Source organism: Cebus imitator, unplaced genomic scaffold, assembly GCF_001604975.1.
Source record: "Cebus imitator isolate Cc_AM_T3 unplaced genomic scaffold, Cebus_imitator-1.0 Scaffold37, whole genome shotgun sequence".
Taxonomy (NCBI): domain Eukaryota; kingdom Metazoa; phylum Chordata; class Mammalia; order Primates; family Cebidae; genus Cebus; species Cebus imitator.
In genome coordinates this window covers 3,826,457-3,845,130 of record NW_016107352.1, presented here as the reverse complement: position 1 = coordinate 3,845,130, position 18,674 = coordinate 3,826,457, and the positions used below count along the sequence as shown (strand labels likewise).

The following is an 18,674-nucleotide window of genomic DNA, read 5'->3' as shown; positions in this document are numbered from 1 at the left end:
AAAAAAAAAAAAAAAATACTTAGGAATATACTTAGCCAAGGAGTTGAAAGACCACTACAAGGAAAACTAGGAAACACTGCTGAAAGAAATCATAAACAACACAAACAATGAAAAGACATCACACGCTCATGGATGGGTAGAATCAGTATTGTGAAAATGACCATACTGCTAAAAGCAATCTACAAATTCAATGTAATCCCCCTCAAAACATCATCATCATTATTCACAGAATTACAAAATACAATTCTAAAATGCATATTGTACCCAAAAAGAGCCCGCATAGCCAAAGCAAGACTAAGCAAAACGAAAAATCTGGAGGCATCACACTACCTGATTTCAAACTGTACTGTAAGTCCATAGTCACCAAAACAGCAAGACACTGGTATAAAAATAGGCACATAGACCAATGGAACAGAATAGAGAGCCCAGAAATAAACCCAAATACTTATAACTAACTGATCTTTGACAAAGCATACAAAAACATAAAGTGGGGAAAGGACACTTTTCAACAAATGGTGCTGGGATAATTGGCTAGCCACATGTAGGAGAATGAAACTGAATCCTCATCTCTCACCTTATACAAAAATCAACACAAGATGGATTCAGGACTTAAACCTAAGACCTGAAACTATAAAAATTCTAGAAGAAAACATTGGAAAAGCCCTTCTAGACATTGGCTTAGGCAAGGATTTCATAACCAAGAACCCAAAAGCAAATGCAATAAAAACAAAGATAAATAGCAGGGACCTAATTAAACTAAAAAGCTTTTGCATGGCAAAAGGAACAGTCAGTAGAGGAAACAGACAATCCACAGAGTGGGAGAAAATCTTCAGAATCTACACATCTGACAAAGGATTAATAACCAAAATCTATAAGTAACTCAAATAAATCAATATGAAACAATCAATCCCATCAGAAAGTGGGCTAAGGACATGAATAGGCAATTCTCAAAAGAATATACACAAAAGGCCAACAAACGTATGAAAAATGCTCAACATCACTTATGTTCAGGGAAATGTAAATTAAAACCATAATGTGATATCACCTTACTCCTGCAGGAATGGCCATAATGAAAAATAAAAATGGAAAAATAGTAGATGTTGGCATGGATGAGGTGAACAGGGAACACTTCTACGTTGCCGGTGGGAATGTAAACTAGTACAACCACTACAACCACTATGGAAAACAGTGTGGAGACTCCTCAAAGAACTGAAAGCAAAACTACCATTTGATCTAGCAATCCCACTACTGGGTATCTACCCAGAGGAAAAGAAGTCATTATATGAAAAAGATACTTGCACACGCATGTTTATAGCAGCACAATACACAATTGCAAAATCATGGAACCAACTCAAATGCCCATCATTCAACAAGTGGATAAAGAAACTGTGGTATATATATGATGGAATACTACTCAGCCATAAAAAGGAATGAATTAACAGCATTTGCAGTGACATGGACGAGAATGGAGACTATTACTTTAAGTGAAGTAACTCAGGAATGGAAAACCGAACATTGTATGTTCTCACTGATATGCAGGAGCTAAGCTATGACGACACAAAGGCCTAAGAATGATACAGCAGACTTTGGAGCCTTGGGGAGAAAAGTTGGAGGAGGGCAAGGGATAAAAGACTACAAATATGGTGCAGTGCATTCTGCTCAGGTGATGGGTGCACCAAAACCTCACAAAACACTACTAAAGAACTTATGTAATCAAATATCACCTGCACCCTAATAACTTATGAAAACATAAATAAAAATAGTAAATATATAAATAAAAATATTACCCTGATCAATTAAAAAAGAATGTCTACAACTGAGGAGCCACTCCTAGTGGTCCCATTGTGCTGAGATTTCTTCTTATTCCTGCAACTGAGAGCTGAATCCATCCTGCCAGTTTACCATAGAACCCTCTGATGGAGAGGAGCAAGGAAGACTTGGAGTTGATAAAGCAGTGGCTATATCCATTTCAGCTGTTACCCAGTCAACTCTCCTTTCATGATCTTCTGTGAAACAAAATTCCTCTAGCTTCACTAAAAACTTTCAAGTAAATGTTTTATTTTCCACATTATTTGTAATATCAACATTTAACTACATAGACCTTGAAAAGCAATAGCAAAATGAGTAAATCTAAAAGAGTATTATTTAAGCTATACATCTCGAGATACTATACATTTATGTGAATGGTGCAAAAAATAGGTGGCCTCCCGCGGAGCCGCTCAGACCTTCACGGCCGGCCCATGGACCCGGCCCAACTCTCGCCGCCCGTAGTCCAGCTGGAGCTGTCGGCGCTGGAGCGGCAGCCAGACGAGCACACGCCTCTCAATGGTGCGGTCCGTTTGGACGAGGTGGCCCTGCCGGCCGAGGCTAACAAGGAAAGCCCCTGGAGCTCCTGTAATAAGAATGTAGTTGGAAGGTGCAAACTGTGGATGATCGTCACCTCCATTTTCCTAGGTTTCATTGTAGTGATCATCGTAGGCTTATGTCTTGCTGGAGTAACTTATGTTGATGAAGATGAAAATGAAATACTTGAATTATCATCAAATAAAACATTCTTGATCATGCTGAAGATTCCAGAGGAGTGTGTGGCTGAAGAGGATTTGCCTCACCTGCTCACTGAAAGGCTCACAGATGTGTACAGTACATCGCCCTCTCTGAGTCGTTATTTTACTTCGGTTGAAATAGTGGACTGCAGTGGTGAAAATGCCACAGTAACCTACCACCTCCAATTTGGGGTTCCATCAGATGATGAAAATTTTATGAAGTATATGATGAGTGAGGAGTTGGTGCTGGGCATTTTGCTACAGGATTTCCATGATCAGAACATACCTGGTTGTGAGAATCTGGGGCTCGATCCAGCATCCCTCTTGCTCAATGAATGAAGTGATGGAGGTCGGTCTGCGTCTGAAAGCAGTGCTCCACCAAGTCCTAGAGATCAAGGGAATTCACTCCGTTTTACAGAAAAGATTCTGTGAATTAATTCAGAAGCACCAGCAACAACCAGGGAGGTGGAGACTCCTTTCTCTCCTGATTCTGCAGTCTGGCTCCAAGCCCAGTAAAACAGCTCCTGAGCACTGCTTCAGCTGGGTCCAGTCTTGACAAAGGCAGGAAGTCAGCTAGGGTAGGGGCAATAGTGTCAGCAGGTGTGTCCCACTGTGGGAGGTCACTGGTATTCTTTTTTGTTTTTGTTTTTTGAGACAGGGTGTTGTTCTATCCTTAGGCTGGAGTGCGGTGGTGCTGTCATGGCTCACTGCTGTTCTTGAAGCACACCACCCACCTGGGTTACTTTATCTTTAGCGCAGAGGTGCACTGCCTTCTTTTAGGTGGGATCACATAAGCATGAGCTGGTAGAGCAGGGAGAGGCAGGCAGCCAGGTTAGGAAGACTAAGCCAATCATTCACTGAAATCACCCTTCTTCCCTCCACCATTCTATTTGATCTACCTCTAAGCCAGGGTATGAAGAAAAGGAAGGCACTTTAGAAGGCCTCAGCAGTGTGGCTGTGTCTGCTTCCATGACCTGCACCTGAGTATCAGCCAACCAGCCTTAGGCACACCACCCAGGTTACTTTGAGATCTATATATATAGCTAGCTACAGATGGGAGCTATGTGTTTCTTCATTGTTTTGCAACTCCTCATTGTTCCTGTGATTCCTGAACACCCTTTTTGGAAACGTGAGTCCCTGTGAGTTTTCAGCATCCTACTATCACTTTGGATAGTCACTCCATTTGTATTTTTTATAAACTTCCATTAAGAGAATCATTAAGGCTGTTGAATGTCTACTATGGATATTATGCATTGGCTTTTTGTTGCCCAGTGTTACAAACCTTCCTGTAGGACTCAGTGTCTTCAGGCAATGATTGTGTATCCTGTTACAGATGGTGGTGATACAAGAAGAACCACTCTGCTTTGAAAATAAATTGTTGGAAGGTTTTGCCAGCTATTTGGGGGGTAGGAGGAATATTAGCGACTGTGTTGGTTGTTTACAGATACAGTATTGCCTTTCCTGAGGGAACGGAGTATTTGTTTTGTTGGGAAAAGAAATTTACCAGGAGAAAGAGTTTTGTGCTGTATCTTGACAGATCTCTAGCCCCAGTCTCTCGGTTAAATCAGCTCTGGGTTAAAGTCAGTGTGAGGCGCAGCCGTGTGTGGGCACATGCTAGAGGATCTGCCTCAGACTAGATTTGACTTGAGTCTTTATGACCCAGGACTCCAGATAATGTGAATTTGCTTTCTTATTTAACTAGAAGATACATGTACTATAGATCATTGTCTCATTTTAGGGGTTGTTCCTTAAACTAGTGGAACTAGTGGATTTCTCTTCTTCCTCTTTATTTTTTACATGTCAAATGTGAACTTTAGTGTGTTTGTATTTTTTAGAAAATAATGAAAAATTTTAATGGAGAATGATTTAAAAACATTTACAATAAATTATTTTTGCATCAAAAAAAATATGTAATACCTGTTTTAGAATTAGCTAGTCTTGGTTTTTGTTTTGACCATCAAAAGACCTAGTGCCAAATGACTATTTTTGTGTCTGAAAATCAAATTTATCCCCAAAGAATGAAAATATGATCATTTTCCAAAGAATAAGTTTCAGAACAATGCATATAGTAAGATCCCATTTTGTAAAACCAAATGCAAATATGTTAAAGACACATTATTTTCCCATTTTAATGTAGAGGTGTTTTTCAATCCCAAAAACCTATGATTGAAATAGCAGTTCATCATATAATCACTGACATCTTAAAAATGAAAACTATTGGCTAGGCGCAGTGGCTCATGCCTGTAATCCCAGCACTTTGGGAAGCCAAGGTGGGTGGATCACCTAGGTCAGGAGTTCAAGACCAGCCTGGCCAACATGGTAAACCTGTCTCTACTAATAATATAAAAATTAGCTGGTCGTGGTGATGTATGCCTGTAATCCCAAGTAGTCCAGAGGCTGAGGCAGCAGAATCACGTGAACCCAGGAGGTGGAGGTTGCAGGGAGCTGAGATCGTGCCATTGCACTCCAGCCTGGGCAACAAGAGTGAAACTCCATCTCAAAAAAACAAAACAAAATAAAACAAACAAACAACAACAAAAAAAATAAAATAAAATAAATATATATATATATAGACAATCTCAATATTCCCAAGTACAGACGCAGTTACTGTACTTCCCAATCCCACTTTATAAAAAAGGCTGGTTAAGGTAGTTTCATAAAATACATAAATTCATAAATACCATTGCCATCTCTCTTCTTTCTGAAATTTTGCACATACTATTCCTGTATACCTGGAATACTTGCCTCTTCCTCTACCCACACCCTGCTATTTACCTGCTAACTTTCATTTGTAAGGCAGTGTTCCCTAGACTAACATGTTCTCCTGCAATGTGCTCCCCTAGCACGCTTTCCGTCCCCTCCTCAACACTCCTCATACATTATATGTATTTGTTTATGTCAAAATGTACACTGCATGAGGGCAGAAACAAAATATGTCTTGTCCTCAGCTTTAGCCAGAGTATTTATCAAGATCCCCAGGATATGGAAGACATTCAATAAATATCCATTGGCTAAATGATTGAATGATTGATTGAATAAAGCTGGGTGAAAACACTGGCTTAGTTCCTGGTCAAACAGCAGGTTGTCAATAAATATGCATTGAGAGAAGAAAGCAATGGAGAAATTGAGACTGACAATCAGAGTTGTGCGAAGGTAGAAAGGAATGAAGATAATGGACTCAACTGGATAACCGCCACCTTCTCAGAGAAGTAGGACCTTAAGAAAGTACCGAGGTAAGCATCAGCTTCTCTGCTCCTTCTAGAATCTCTCCCTGGTTCAGCCCGCCTGCCTCCACTCCTGCCTCCACCATGTCCATCAGGGTGACCCAGAAGTCCTACAGGGTGTCCAACTCTGGCCCCGGGGCCTTCAGCAGCCGCTCCTTCACGAGTGGGCCCAGTGCCCGCTCGAGCTCCTCGAGCTTCTCCCGAGTGAGCAGCACTGGCTTCCGCGGTGGCCTGGGTGCAAGCTATGCTGGGGCCAGCGGCATAGTCATGGGAGGCATCACCGCCGTCACCATCAACCAGAGCCTGCTGAACCCCATTAAGCTGGACGTGGGCCCCAACATCCAGGCCGTGTGTACCCAGGAGAAGGAGCAGATCAAGACCCTCAACAAGAAGTTTGCTTCCTTCATCGACAAGGTGTGGTTCCTGGAGCAGCAGAACAAGGTGCTGGAGACCAAGTGGAGCCTCCTGCAGCAGCAGAAAACGGCTGGGAGCAACATGGACAACATGTTTGAGAGCTACATCAACAACCTGAGGCGGCAGCTGGAGACTCTGGGCCAGGAGGAGCTGAAGCTGGAGGCGGAGCTTGGCAACATGCAGGGGCTGGTGGAGGACTTCCAGAACAAGTATGAGGAAGAGATCAATAAGCATACAGAGATGGAGAATGAATTTGTCCTCATCAAAAAGGATGTGGATGAAGCTTACATGAACAAGGTAGAGCTGGAGTCTCGCCTGGAAGGACTGACTGACGAGATCAACTTCCTCAGGCAGCTGTATGAAGAGGAGATCCGGGAGCTGCAGTCCCAGATCTCCAACACCTCTGTGGTGCTGTCCATGGACAACAGCCACTCCCTGGACATGGACAGCATCATCGCTGAGGTCAAGGCGCAGTACGAGGAGATTGCCAACCGCAGCCGGGCTGAGGCGGAGAGCGTATACCAGATCAAGTATGAGGAGCTGCAGAAGCTGGCTGGGAAGCACGGGGATGACCTGCGGCGTACGAAGACTGAGATCTCCGAGATGAACCGGAACATCAGCCGGCTCCAGGCCAAGATGGAGGGCCTCAAGGGCCAGAGGGCTTCCCTGGAGGCCGCCATTTTAGATGCTGAGCATCGCGGGGAGCAGGCACTCAAGGATGCTCTTGCCAAGCAGCAGCAGCTGGAGGAAGCCCTGCAGAAGGCCAAGCAGGACATGGCACGGCAGCTGCGTGACCACCAGGAACTGATGAACGTCAAACTGGCCCTGGACATCGAGATCGCCACCTACCGCAAGCTACTGGAGGGCGAGGAGAGCCGGCTGGAGTCTGGGATGCAGAACATGAGTATCCACACGAAGACCACCAGCGGCTATGCAGGTGGTCCGAGCTCTGCCTATGGGGGCCTCACAAGCCCCGGCCTCAGCTACGGCCTGGGCTCCAGCTTTGGCTCTGGCGCGGGCTCCGCCTTCAGCCGCACCAGCTCCATCAAGGCTGTGGTTGTGAAGATTGAGACCCGCGATGGGAGGCTGGTGTCCGAGTCCTCTGACGTCCTGCCCAAGTGAACAGCTGCAACAGCCCCTCCCAGCCTGCCCCTCCTGAAGCTGCCCCAGAGCCCAGGAGGGAGGGTGCTGTGCAGGGGAGCACAGGGAACGGGAGACCCACCGGACGCTCAGCCCTAGCCCTCAGCCCATCTGCGGGGAGTTTACTGCCTGGGGAGCCCCCTTGCCCATGCCTCCAGCTGCAAAACAATTCAATTGACTTTTTTTTGTGTGTTTGTGTGTCCAAAATAAAATCTCAGCTAGCTCGGAAAAAAAAAAAAAAAAGAAAAGAAAGTACCGAGGTAAATGACAAGCAATAAAAACAAATCACATGCAAACAAATGCTGATTTTTTTCAAATGTATTATATTTTCTTCCACTCCATCATTATTTTATGCATGCTTGATTTAGTTGTATTTAAAACTCTATCCGTTCCACCACTTTTTAATATGATTGACTATATTAAATCAAGGAACAAAGGGCACTAATGTTATATTATTTTAAGATAAAAACATATTTTATGCATTAATCCTGTGAAAGATGAGCCAAGAGAGTACAGGAATAGGTAAATGTCTTTCTTCATTTGTGATTTGTTTGTCTGTGCATCTTTGTGTGTATGTGTGTCTGTATGTACTAGTACGGCTTTTGGTGAAAATAACTACTTCTCTGGGTTTGAGCAGAGAATGTTGTGCACATTTTAAACATAACATCAAAACTCCATCTTTTTTCCCCTTAGAATTCTTCAGTTGCCAAGATTTTCTCTGACAATTTTCTGATATTTCCCCCACCATCACACAGGGACGATTTCTTTATCCTTAAATCAGAAAAAGCATCAGGCCTAGCCTTGAAATGAAGGTTTTCACAATATTTAATCTTTTTTTTTTCTTCCTTTTGCTGCAACTTAAGTTCCATTACTCCTAGTCCTGTCCTTGTTGACTAATGAGGATAATTGGTCCCTTTCCTCCTGGAAACATTCTTTTATGTATTTTGGAGAGTTATTATGGCCCTTTTCAGTTCTCTCTTCTCTAGGCAGAACAGGTCTGATTCTCTTAACCTTTCCTCACAGGGCTGATTTTCCAAACCTTTGATCATTTTTGTTCTTCCCCTCTGAACCCTCTCCAATTTGTCTGTCTCTTTCAAAACGTGGTGCCCAGGATAGAATTCAATCCTTCAGTTGAATTTTAACCAATATGGTATTAACCTGGCCAGTGCTTAGTAGATGCATAATAGAATCTTAAATATTATTTATCCAAATTCTGATATGTAAGTTCCCTTTATTAAAAACATAATAGAAACTAGGAATTTTAATTTGGCATTCAGTGTTCCTTAGATAATCCATGAGAGTGTACCATGTGATTTGAAAAGCATGGAGTCCTCAAACAACAGTGAACAGAACTTGAGTTAGAGATACAGAATAACGTTTTTGGAGTAGATGATCTTCCTAAAGGAAGGGAAATAGAGCTTTTCAAATACAAAGGAGGATTTCCACACTATTCTGTCATTTTGCTCTATTGTATAGTATCTAATGTTTGTAAAATAATTTATTCTATTTTGATGTTCCCTGAAAATCTTCTGGGAATACATTTTTACAACTCAAGTTAAGGCTTACTTATTATTTCGTATCTCAGCTTAACATTACACTAGCAGTTACTAAAAACTAGAGTCCACCAAATAGTTAGACAAGAAGAGATAAAGTTGTTCCACTGAAACTTGAGGAGAGATTAAGAAATGGTTTAGATGAGGATTTGTTTTACATATGTTATATGTTTTAAAAACTATGGGCCAGGCACGGTGACTCACGCCTGTAATCCTAGCACTTCGGGAGGCAGAGGCAGGTGGATCACCTGAGGTCATGAGTTTGAGACCAGCCTGGCCAACATGGTAAAACCTTGTCTCTACTAATAATGTAAAAATTATCCAGGCATGGTGGCAGATGCCTGTAATCCCAACTACTCGAGAGGCTGAGGCAGGAGAATCACTTGGAGGGTGGAGGTGGTTGCAGCAAGCTGAGATCCCACCACTTCACTCCAGTCTGGGTGAAAGAGCGAAACTCCGTCTCAAACAAACAAACAAACAAACAAAAAACCACTATGGAAGCTACAGAAAAAAAAAACATAAAATATCAACCTTGCTTTGGCAGAGTTTTAAAACTTGCAAATAAGGTCAAGAAGCATGAAACACCAGTGAAGACATTTGATGCTTCGCTGTATGGTACTAAGGGTAAATGAAATGAAAATTCAGAGAAATGAGAGGTCAGCATAGGCTTCAGGAATAATGAAGATATGGCTTTGTAGAAGGGATGAACTTAAAATGAACTCTGAAAAATAGACATCAAAGAAGAAAGGGAGAGAGAAAAGGAGGAAAAATGGCAAGAAAGGAGAAAGGAATATGATGGATCCAGAGAACAGAAAAGAAACTAACTTGGCTGGAGTAGAGAAATGAGGAGTTGTGAGGAATAAGTACAGTGGGTGATTCTTATGAGTGATTTGAAAGCCAGGCAGGTACGTATGAATTCAATGAGGTGGACAGCTAGGGACAACTGAAGGATTGATGACAGTTACTATTTGGGGAGATTACTCTGGTGGCAGCCTTCTGTGTGATGGAGTATATGGGCAGGGCACAGCAACTCTGAGCGTTCTACCCATGACCAAGGTCTTTGGGCTGTCAGACTTGTGTTTTTGTTGTTGTTGTTTAATATTTGGGCTCAATTATTCTTCTTTTGCTATATTGCAAGGTGACTTTCATACTCTCAGTTAAACATTTTACTCCTGATCTCTCAACACTTGTATTTGAAACAACTTAGAGACCGTTAAGTTAGAGGTCCTTAGAAGGATCATTTAAGGGTAGATATTAGCAGAGAGATTCAACTTTAAATGCTTAACTCTGCTATCACTCTTTTTTGGGAAGGGTTTGGGGAGGAGAGGTGAGGAGATGCAATTAGTGTGACCACTAGATGTCACTTTTGCAGGGTTGCCTCAAGGTTACATTCACAGTATTCCATGTCTTAAAATGAAACTTTTTCCCTTCAGGAGAAAAATTTAAAGTTTCTAATACTTGCAGCCAAAATGCTTCCCAACTCAGCAATCCTCCACATCCAATCTCTGCCCAGGATGCAAACTCAAGTTACTCACCTGGGGGTATGTTATAATTTCTAAAATAAGCAGGCTGCTATTTTTGCATTTTTGCTTCTTAATACAGCTCCCTTCGTTAGCACTGGATTTTCTGAGGTACCATATGCAAGGCTGGGCTATTGCTTCTTAAAGAGTAAACAGCCATAATGATGTAATGGATTTGTTCTTTTTCAAGTGATTTTGGAAATGTTTTAATCATTTAATATCTGACCTGGAGTGTTTGATTTAGTTACATGTATCACAGGTTTACTGTGACAGCAGAACTCCAGAGTTCTCTGTTCACTGTTTTAGAATGCAGGTTTCAATGTAGGGGATTATTTGGAAGCCCAAAGCACACTTTCTTATGTGTTTACACAGTCCTAAATACCACACCATTAAAGATATTTTGGATATTTTAATTATTTTAGATGTTTAGGCTATAGCTTATGATCTGAACATAGCATTCTATAACAACATGTTTCATGTACATGATAAAGGCTCTTAAGTAGCACTGTATGTACCCTTTGTAAATACATGCTACATAAAATACCTTATAAAATATTTAATGACCATCTTCTATAGTAACTGAGCTGTATTTAACCAAAATTCCTGGGGTTATTTTCTACCCCACAAAGATACTATTTAAATTAAGATGGTCAGAAGCTAACTACACACTAAAATGGAAGCAAGGATTTTATAAGCCTGCATTCTTAAGCATCTGGATTTTTTTTCCATCTCCTGCTCTCTTGGGGTCACAGAAGCATTCTAGTTCTTATTTCTATCACTGATTGTAACTTCATAAAAGAGTTAAAGATGAGGCTATCACAAACTACTATTTTATTGAATTAAGGTGATTAAAGAAAAAGATGCATTATTGTTCTTCAAACTTGTGTAAGTGGGTACAGATACTTTATTTGAAATATTTTTTGTGATGCTTCCAAGCCTGATTTTTTTTTTCATAAACTTTGGGAGACATATATGAGCAGGTTTCCATGTCATACTTTTCTCCTAGGCTTCTGCATCCCTACAGAACTGCTTAGTGACCTCCTCAACCTGAATCTTTTTTTTTTCCATTTATTTTATTGCATTTTAGGTTTTGGGGTACATGTGAAGAACATGCAAGATTGTTGCATAGGTACACACGTAGCAGTGTGATTTGCTGCCTTCCTCCCCATCACCTACATCTGGCATCTCTCCCCTTGCTATCTTTCCCCAATTCCCCACCCCCCACCGTCCCTCCCTTATTTCCCCCCAAACTGACCCAAGTGTGTAGTGCTCCCCTCCCTGTGTCCGTGTTCAACCAGAATCTTAAAAGCACAAAATCAGTGAGACTCATCTCACACCATGATTTCAGAATGTCAGGCATTATAGATTCAGGGCATTGTAAGCAAATAAAAGATTCTAAGGGCAAAGACCTTCAAACTCCCAGACAGGATATGCTGGTTCAGCAGTGACGGCCAAACAGCCAGCTTTGTGAGGACACTGTGGATACACAAAAGGAGAATGCTCTTATTTCTCCTCTCATAGCCTCTAAAGAAAGCTTTCTTTTCTAAGTCATCACAAGAGAGATCTAGGCTGACAGATTCCCTGAGCAGCATCCATGCAACTTGAAATTAAACGACCACAAAACTTTCTCTCTATATACATGCCAAGAAGATATGAAAAAGTACATCAATCATTAAATAATTAATTAATTAATTTTTATTTTACTTTAGGTTCTGCAATACATGTGCAGATCATGCTGGTTTGTTTCATAGGTATACATAGGTATACATATGCCATGGTGGTTTGCTGCACCTATTGACCTGTCACTAAATTCCCTCCCCTCAACCCCCACCCCTCAACAAGCCATGGTGTGTGTTGTTTCCCTACCTGTGTCCATGTGTTCTCATTGTTCAACTCCCACTTATGAGTGAGAACATACGGTGTCTGGTTTTCTGTTCCTGTTAGTTTGCTGAGGATGATGGTTTCCAGCTTCATTCATGTCCTTGCAAAGGACATGATCTCATTCCCTTTTATGGCTGCATAGTATTCCATGGTGTATCTGTACCACAGTGTCTTTCTCCAGTCTATCACTGATGGCCATTTGGGTTGGTTCCATGTCTTTGCTATCGTAAATAGTGCTGAAATAAACATACGTGTGCATGTGTCTTTGTCGTAGAATGATTTATAATTCTTTGGGTATATACCAAGTAATGGTATTGCTGAGTCAAATGGTGTTTCTGGTTCTAGATCCTTGAGGAATCGCTACACTGTCTTCCGAAATGGGTGAACCAATTTACATTCCCACCAACAGTGTAAAAGCAATCTTATTTCTCCATAGCCTTGCCAGCATCTATTGTTTCTTTTTAATAATCATATATATTTTTTCATGTTTGTTGGCCACATAAATGTCTTCTTTTGTAAAGTGTCTGTTCATATCCTTTGCCCACTTTTTGATGGGGTTGTTTGCTTTTTTCTTGTAAAGTTGTTTAAGTTCCTTGTAGATCCTGGATATTAGACCTTTGTAAGATGAGTAGATTGCAAAATTTGTCTCCCATTCTGTAGTTTGCCTGTTCACTCTGATGATAGTTTCTTTTGCTGTGCAGATCTTTAATTAGATTCCATTTGTCAATTTTGGCTTTTATTGCAATTGCTTTTGGCACTTTTGTCATAGTCTTTGCTCATGCCTATGTCCTGAATGGTATTGCCTAGGTTTTTTCCTAAGGTTTTTATGGTTTTGGGTTTTACATTTGTCTTTAATCCATCTTGAGTTAACTTTTGTATAATGTGCAAGGAAGAGGTCTAGTTTCAGTTTTCTGCATATGGCTAGCCAGTTTTCCCAGCACCACTGATTGAATAGGTAATCCTTCCCCATTGCTTGTTTTTGTCAGGTTTGTTGAAGATCAGGTTGCTGTAGATGTATGGTGTTATTTCTGAACTCTCTATTCTATTCCATTGGTCTATATGTCTGTACCACTACTGTGCTCTTTTGGTTACTGTAGCCTTAGTAGTATTGTTTGAAGTCAGGTAGCGTGATGCCTCCAGCTATGTTCATTTTGGTTAGGATTGTCTTGGCTATACAGGCTCTTCTTTGGTTCCATATAAAATTTAAAATAATTTGCTCTAATTCTGTGAAGAATGTCAATTGTAGTTTGATGGGAATTGCATTGAATCAATAAATTCCTTTGGGCAGTATGGTCATTTTCACAATATTGATTCTTCCTATCCATCAGCCTGGAATGTTTCTCAATTTTTTTGTGTCATTGCTTATTTCCTTGAGCAGTGGTTTGTAGTTCTCTTTAAAGAGGTCCTTCACATCCCTTATTAGCTGTATTCCTAGGTATTTTATTCTCTTTGTAGCAATTGTGAATGGGAGTTCATTCATGATTTGGCTCTCTGCTTGTCTATTCTTGATGTATAGGAATGCTTGTGATTTTTGAACATTGATTTTGTATCCTGAGACTTTGCTGAAGTTGCTTATCAGCTTAAGGAGATTTTGGGCTGAGACGATGGGGTTTTCTAAATATAGGGTCATATCATCTGCAAACAGAGATGATTTTACTCCTTCTCTTCCTATTTGAATACCCTTTATTTCTTTCTCTTGCCTGATTGGCCTGACCAGAACTTCCAATACTATGTTGAATTGGAGTGGTGAGAGAGGGAATCCTTGTCTTGTGCCAGTTTTCAAAGAGAATGTTTCTGGCTTTTGCCCATTCAGTATGATATTAACTGTGAGGTTGTCATAAATAGCTCTTATTGAAATATGTTTCATCAATACTTAGTTTATTTAGTGCTTTTAGCATGCAGGGGTGTTGAATTTTATTGAAGGCCTTTTCTGCATCTATTGAGAGAATCATATGGTTTTTGTCATTGGTTCTGTTTATGTGTTGGATTACATTTATTGATTTGTGTATGTTGAACCAGCCTTGCATCCCAGTGATGAAGCTGACTTGATTGTGGTGGAAAATCTTGTTAGTGTGCTACTGGATTTGGTTTGCCAGTATTTTATTCAGGATTTTTGCATCGATGTTTTAAGGGATATTGACCTGAAATTTTTTGTTATTGTTGTGTCTCTGCCAGGTTTTGGTATCAGAATGATGCTAGCCCTATAAAATGAGTTAAGGAGGAGTCCCTCTTTTTCTGTTGTTTAGAATATTTTCAGAAGGAATAGAGCCATCTCCTTTTTGTACTTCAGGTAGAATTCAGCTGTGAATTCTTCTGGCCCTGGGATTTTTTTTAATTGGCAGTCTATTAACGACTGCCTCAATTCCAGAACTTGTTATTGGCCAATTCAGGGATTCAACTGCTTCCTGGTTTAGTCTTGTGAGTGTGTATGTGTCCAGGAATTTATCCATTTCTTCTAGATTTTCTAGTTTATTTGCATAGAGGTATTTATAGTATTCTCTGATGGTAGTCTGTATTTCTGTGGGATCAGTGGTCATAGCCCCTTTATCATTTTTTATTATGTGTATTTGATTCTTCTCTCTTTTTTATTAGTCTGGCTAAGGGTCTATTCATTTTGTTAAACTTTTCAAAAAACTATCTCCTGGATTCATTGATTTTTTGAAAGTTCTTTTTGTGTGTGTGTCTTTATCTCCTTTAGTTCTGCTCTGATCTTAGTTATTTCTTGTCTTCTGCTAGATTTTGAATTTGTTTGCTCTTGCTTCTCTAGTTATTTTCTTTTCTTTAAAAATGTTGAATATTTGTCCCCACTCTCTTCTGGCTAGTAGGGTTTCTGCAGCGAGATCCGCTGTGAGTCTGATGGGCTTTCCTTTGTGGGTGACCCAACATTTCTCTCTGGCTGCTCTTAACATTTTTGCCTTAATTTCAAAACCTTGGTGAATGTGACAATTATGTGTCTTGGGGTTGCTCTTCTCAAGAAGTATCTTCGTGGTGTTCTCTGTATAAGGCCGGTTGCCTCACACAGGGTTAAACGGACACATCCATCTCTCTCCACACCTGACAGCTACGTCATCACCCAAGCTCATTATCTGGCCTCGCCACATGGCATCACCGCACCTGCCTCCGCATGCCATACCCAGGCCCACACTCAGCACTAAACTATGCATCCAACCCCCAGCCTGCTGTTGAAAAATGCTGCCGAAAAATTTTTAAAGAAGCCCCACCAAATCCTGCCCGGTAGCAATCTGCCCTGTATGCCCCTGGCAGGCCCACTTACCCAAGGTCCCGCCTGCCTACCAATGGCAGCTAGCTTCAGGTATTTCCTGCTTCTCCACAGCCAATAAGATTGCCTTTACTTTGTTTCCCCAATAGCCAATCAATTGCCTTCCCTCCCCATAAAACCCCACGCCCTGAACAGTCAGGTGCGACTTATTTGTCCCCTTCCTGGACAACAGAACCTTGCCCAGGAGCTGAATAAATTAGCTTCTCATTTTCTTATACTTGAATCAGTTTCCTCATTTTACCTTAGCAATAAATCTTACATTTGGTGCTGAAAAACCCGGCAGGAGTTGTAACACCCCTCCTAGGGGAAACTGACTCCTCCACTCAAAGCTGGACTGGGAAGCTGCTCCGCCACAAGGTAAGACTTCTGTTACCCACAACCCCTCCTGCTGCTTGCCTCATGGACTCCCTGCTTGTAATCACAGCTGTGTTGGGGACTCCTTCTCGTCTCTCGCCATGGGCCTGGGGCCCCAGCCTCATCTTGAGGACCTGAGCATAGAGGAGACGTCCCTAGACTCTTGTCTTCTCCCCATGAGGGATTTCTCAGGGTCAGGATTCTGAGGGAGACGTCCCTACCTTCCTGAACCCTCTTGTATCCTCCGGTGTTTGGTGGCGCGGCCCTGGATGCTGAGCTGCTCTTCAGATCATCTCCGCAGCAGCTGCCAAGGTTTGGGTAATCAGAAGCCCTGTTTACAAACCTGGGCCCTGCCCAGGAGCAGGACCAAACCCCCGGCTTACAATCTCAAACTAGTCCTTTGGCATACAAGCTCCCGTCTGTGAAGTAACTGTACTTTCGGTTTCTCTTCCTAACCCCAGCACGAGTGAGTGAGTGAGTGAGTTTATGTGTAGTCTCATGGCCTAATGGCTATGGGGCTTGTGTGGGCCTCAACCTGCGGTTCCACGGGGACGTCATAAGGCATAACGGTGATTCACCTCAGGACTGAAAGTGCTGAGGTGACCAGGCCCCGGGGGTTATATGGGTATACCTTAGCCAAGACGCCCTGAAACATCCCTTCGGGAACATGGCTGAGAAGGCATCGGACTGGTCTCCCATCTGGAGGGCACCCATCCTTTGTCTGTCAATCCTATATGTGGTTCTGTCTTTATTGTAAATTCGCCAGTTTTGTTAGACTCTTGTTAGCTGATATACAGTGGGTTAGGCCTGCTTCCCTTAAAGTAAGAAATATTCTACAGTGGGTAACAGACCACTAGCTGCAGGAAACCTTTACTGAATTTATGCCTCTAAAAGTAACTCTGTTCTCTTTCCTTCTTCTCTTCTTCTACTACTGAGGCCTCATTTCCTCTAACTCTGCCATGTGGCAAATAGCCCTAGCCCTGTCTCTTTTATTCTCTTTCTTATTATAATTGTTGTAGACTGTAGGTTCTCTCGGCCACCCCCTCTGGGACAGGAGTATTTCTGCCTGTGTTAGATAAAATATCTTTTTAGAATCCTTCCTCACCCCTAATTCCCCCAAAACAGAGAGTAAACTATGGGTAATCAGGAGTCCCACCTAGACCCCAAGTCACCATTGGGATGTCTAGTCCAAAATTTACCCAAACTGGGCCTTTCCATAAAAAAAGGAAAGGCTGCTCTTCCTCTCTACTGTGACCTGGCCACAGTACTCTCTAAGCAACCAGTCTAAGTGGCCTCCAAAGGGCACACTCGACTTCAATGTCCTAAGAGATTTAAATAAAAAAAAAAAAAAGAACGGCAAGTAGTCGGAGGTCCCCTATGTCCAGGCCTTTTAGTATCTGCACTCCCAACCCGCCCTCTCTCTTGTTCCTCTGCCTAGGTCCTGTTAGCCAAAACCCCACCTTTGCCCTCAGCCCTGCCCAGCTCTGCACTCTCCAAAAACCCAGAAGACCTGTCCTGACCCACCCGCTTTACCAACCCCCTGCTCCTTATGCAGGGCCTCAACTTCCTCCTCCCTCTTCTCCTTCTCCTCCCCAAAGCCCTAATATAACTTCCCGTCAGTGCTCACACCAGCTTTCATGACCCCCCCCCCGACTCCTCTGCCCTTTGTGTGAGGTAGCCGGGGCCGGGAGAGTTGTACACGTTCCGTTTTATCTCTCTGACCTATCAGCTATTGAGAAGTGCCTAGGGTCTTTCTCCACTAACCCAACTGCCTACACCAAAGAGTTCTGCTATCTTACCCAGGCATATAACCTAACCTGGGATAACACGTATGTAATCCTATCCTCCACCCTCACCCCAGATGAGCACAACTGCATCCTTACAGTGGCCCGGGCACACGCTAATCAGGTGCATCTCACAGACAATCAGATGCCAGTAGGTACAGCGACAGTCCCCAAGGCCAACCCTAATTAAAATTATCAAACTGGTCAAAATAGCCACCGCCACCACCAAAACCAAATGCTACAGTGCCTCCTAGTGGGCATGCAAAGCGCAGCCCAAAAGGTAGTCAATTATGACAAGTTAAGGAAAATAACTCAGGAACCTAATAAAAACCAAGCTGCCTTCCTTAACCAATTATCTAATGCTATGATCCTCCACACCCAGCTGGATCCGGCCTCCTTAGCAGGGGCTACAGTCCTAGCCACCCACTTCATCCCCGAGTCAGCGGCTGATATAAGGAGGAAACTTTAAAAAGCTGAGGAGGGCCCCAAACTCCCATACAGGACCTGGTAAACATGGCATTTAAAGTTTTTAATAGCCAAGAAAAAAAAGGCTAAGGCCACCCAACAGGCCCATCTACAGCAGAAGGTAAGCCTCCAAACCTAAGCTTTTGTAGCAGCCCTGAGGCTGGCAGCCCACCAAACATCTGGTGGAGGGAGTCCATCAAAACTCTCCCAAAATTCTTCAACGGCCCTGCCCGGACCCTGTTTCAAGTGCAGCCAGGAGGGACACTGGGCCCAACAGTGCTCCTGTCCGCGTCTGGCCCCTGGACCCTGTCCAATCTACAAGCGGACCAGACATTGGAAGGTAGACTGCCCTCCTGGGCTTCAGGCTGACCCCCCGCACCTCCATGTGAGGGGCAGGCCAGTCCAAGGGAAGCAGTCCCTTCATTTGAACTCCTCGGCCTCCTGGACGACTAACGCAGCCCAGACTCGGAGACCCCATCACCCTTGCCGAGCCCAGGGTAATGCTACAGGTAGCCG

The 18,674-nt window shown here is 42.6% G+C and overlaps 2 protein-coding genes across 2 annotated transcripts; both read left to right on the top strand.

The window, feature by feature from the left end:
* Nucleotides 1-2,205: 2,205 nt before the first annotated feature.
* LOC108301863 (TPA-induced transmembrane protein-like) lies at nucleotides 2,206-4,442 on the top strand. The gene has a single exon (XM_037737290.1). It carries the CDS (start codon nucleotides 2,241-2,243, stop codon nucleotides 2,880-2,882), a length of 642 nt encoding a protein of 213 aa, XP_037593218.1. The 5' UTR covers nucleotides 2,206-2,240; the 3' UTR covers nucleotides 2,883-4,442.
* Nucleotides 4,443-5,786: 1,344 nt separating this feature from the next.
* On the top strand, nucleotides 5,787-7,514 carry LOC108301862 (keratin, type II cytoskeletal 8-like). Its single transcript, XM_037737289.1, has one exon. It carries the CDS (start codon nucleotides 5,852-5,854, stop codon nucleotides 7,301-7,303), a length of 1,452 nt encoding a protein of 483 aa, XP_037593217.1. The 5' UTR covers nucleotides 5,787-5,851; the 3' UTR covers nucleotides 7,304-7,514.
* Nucleotides 7,515-18,674: the final 11,160 nt, after the last annotated feature.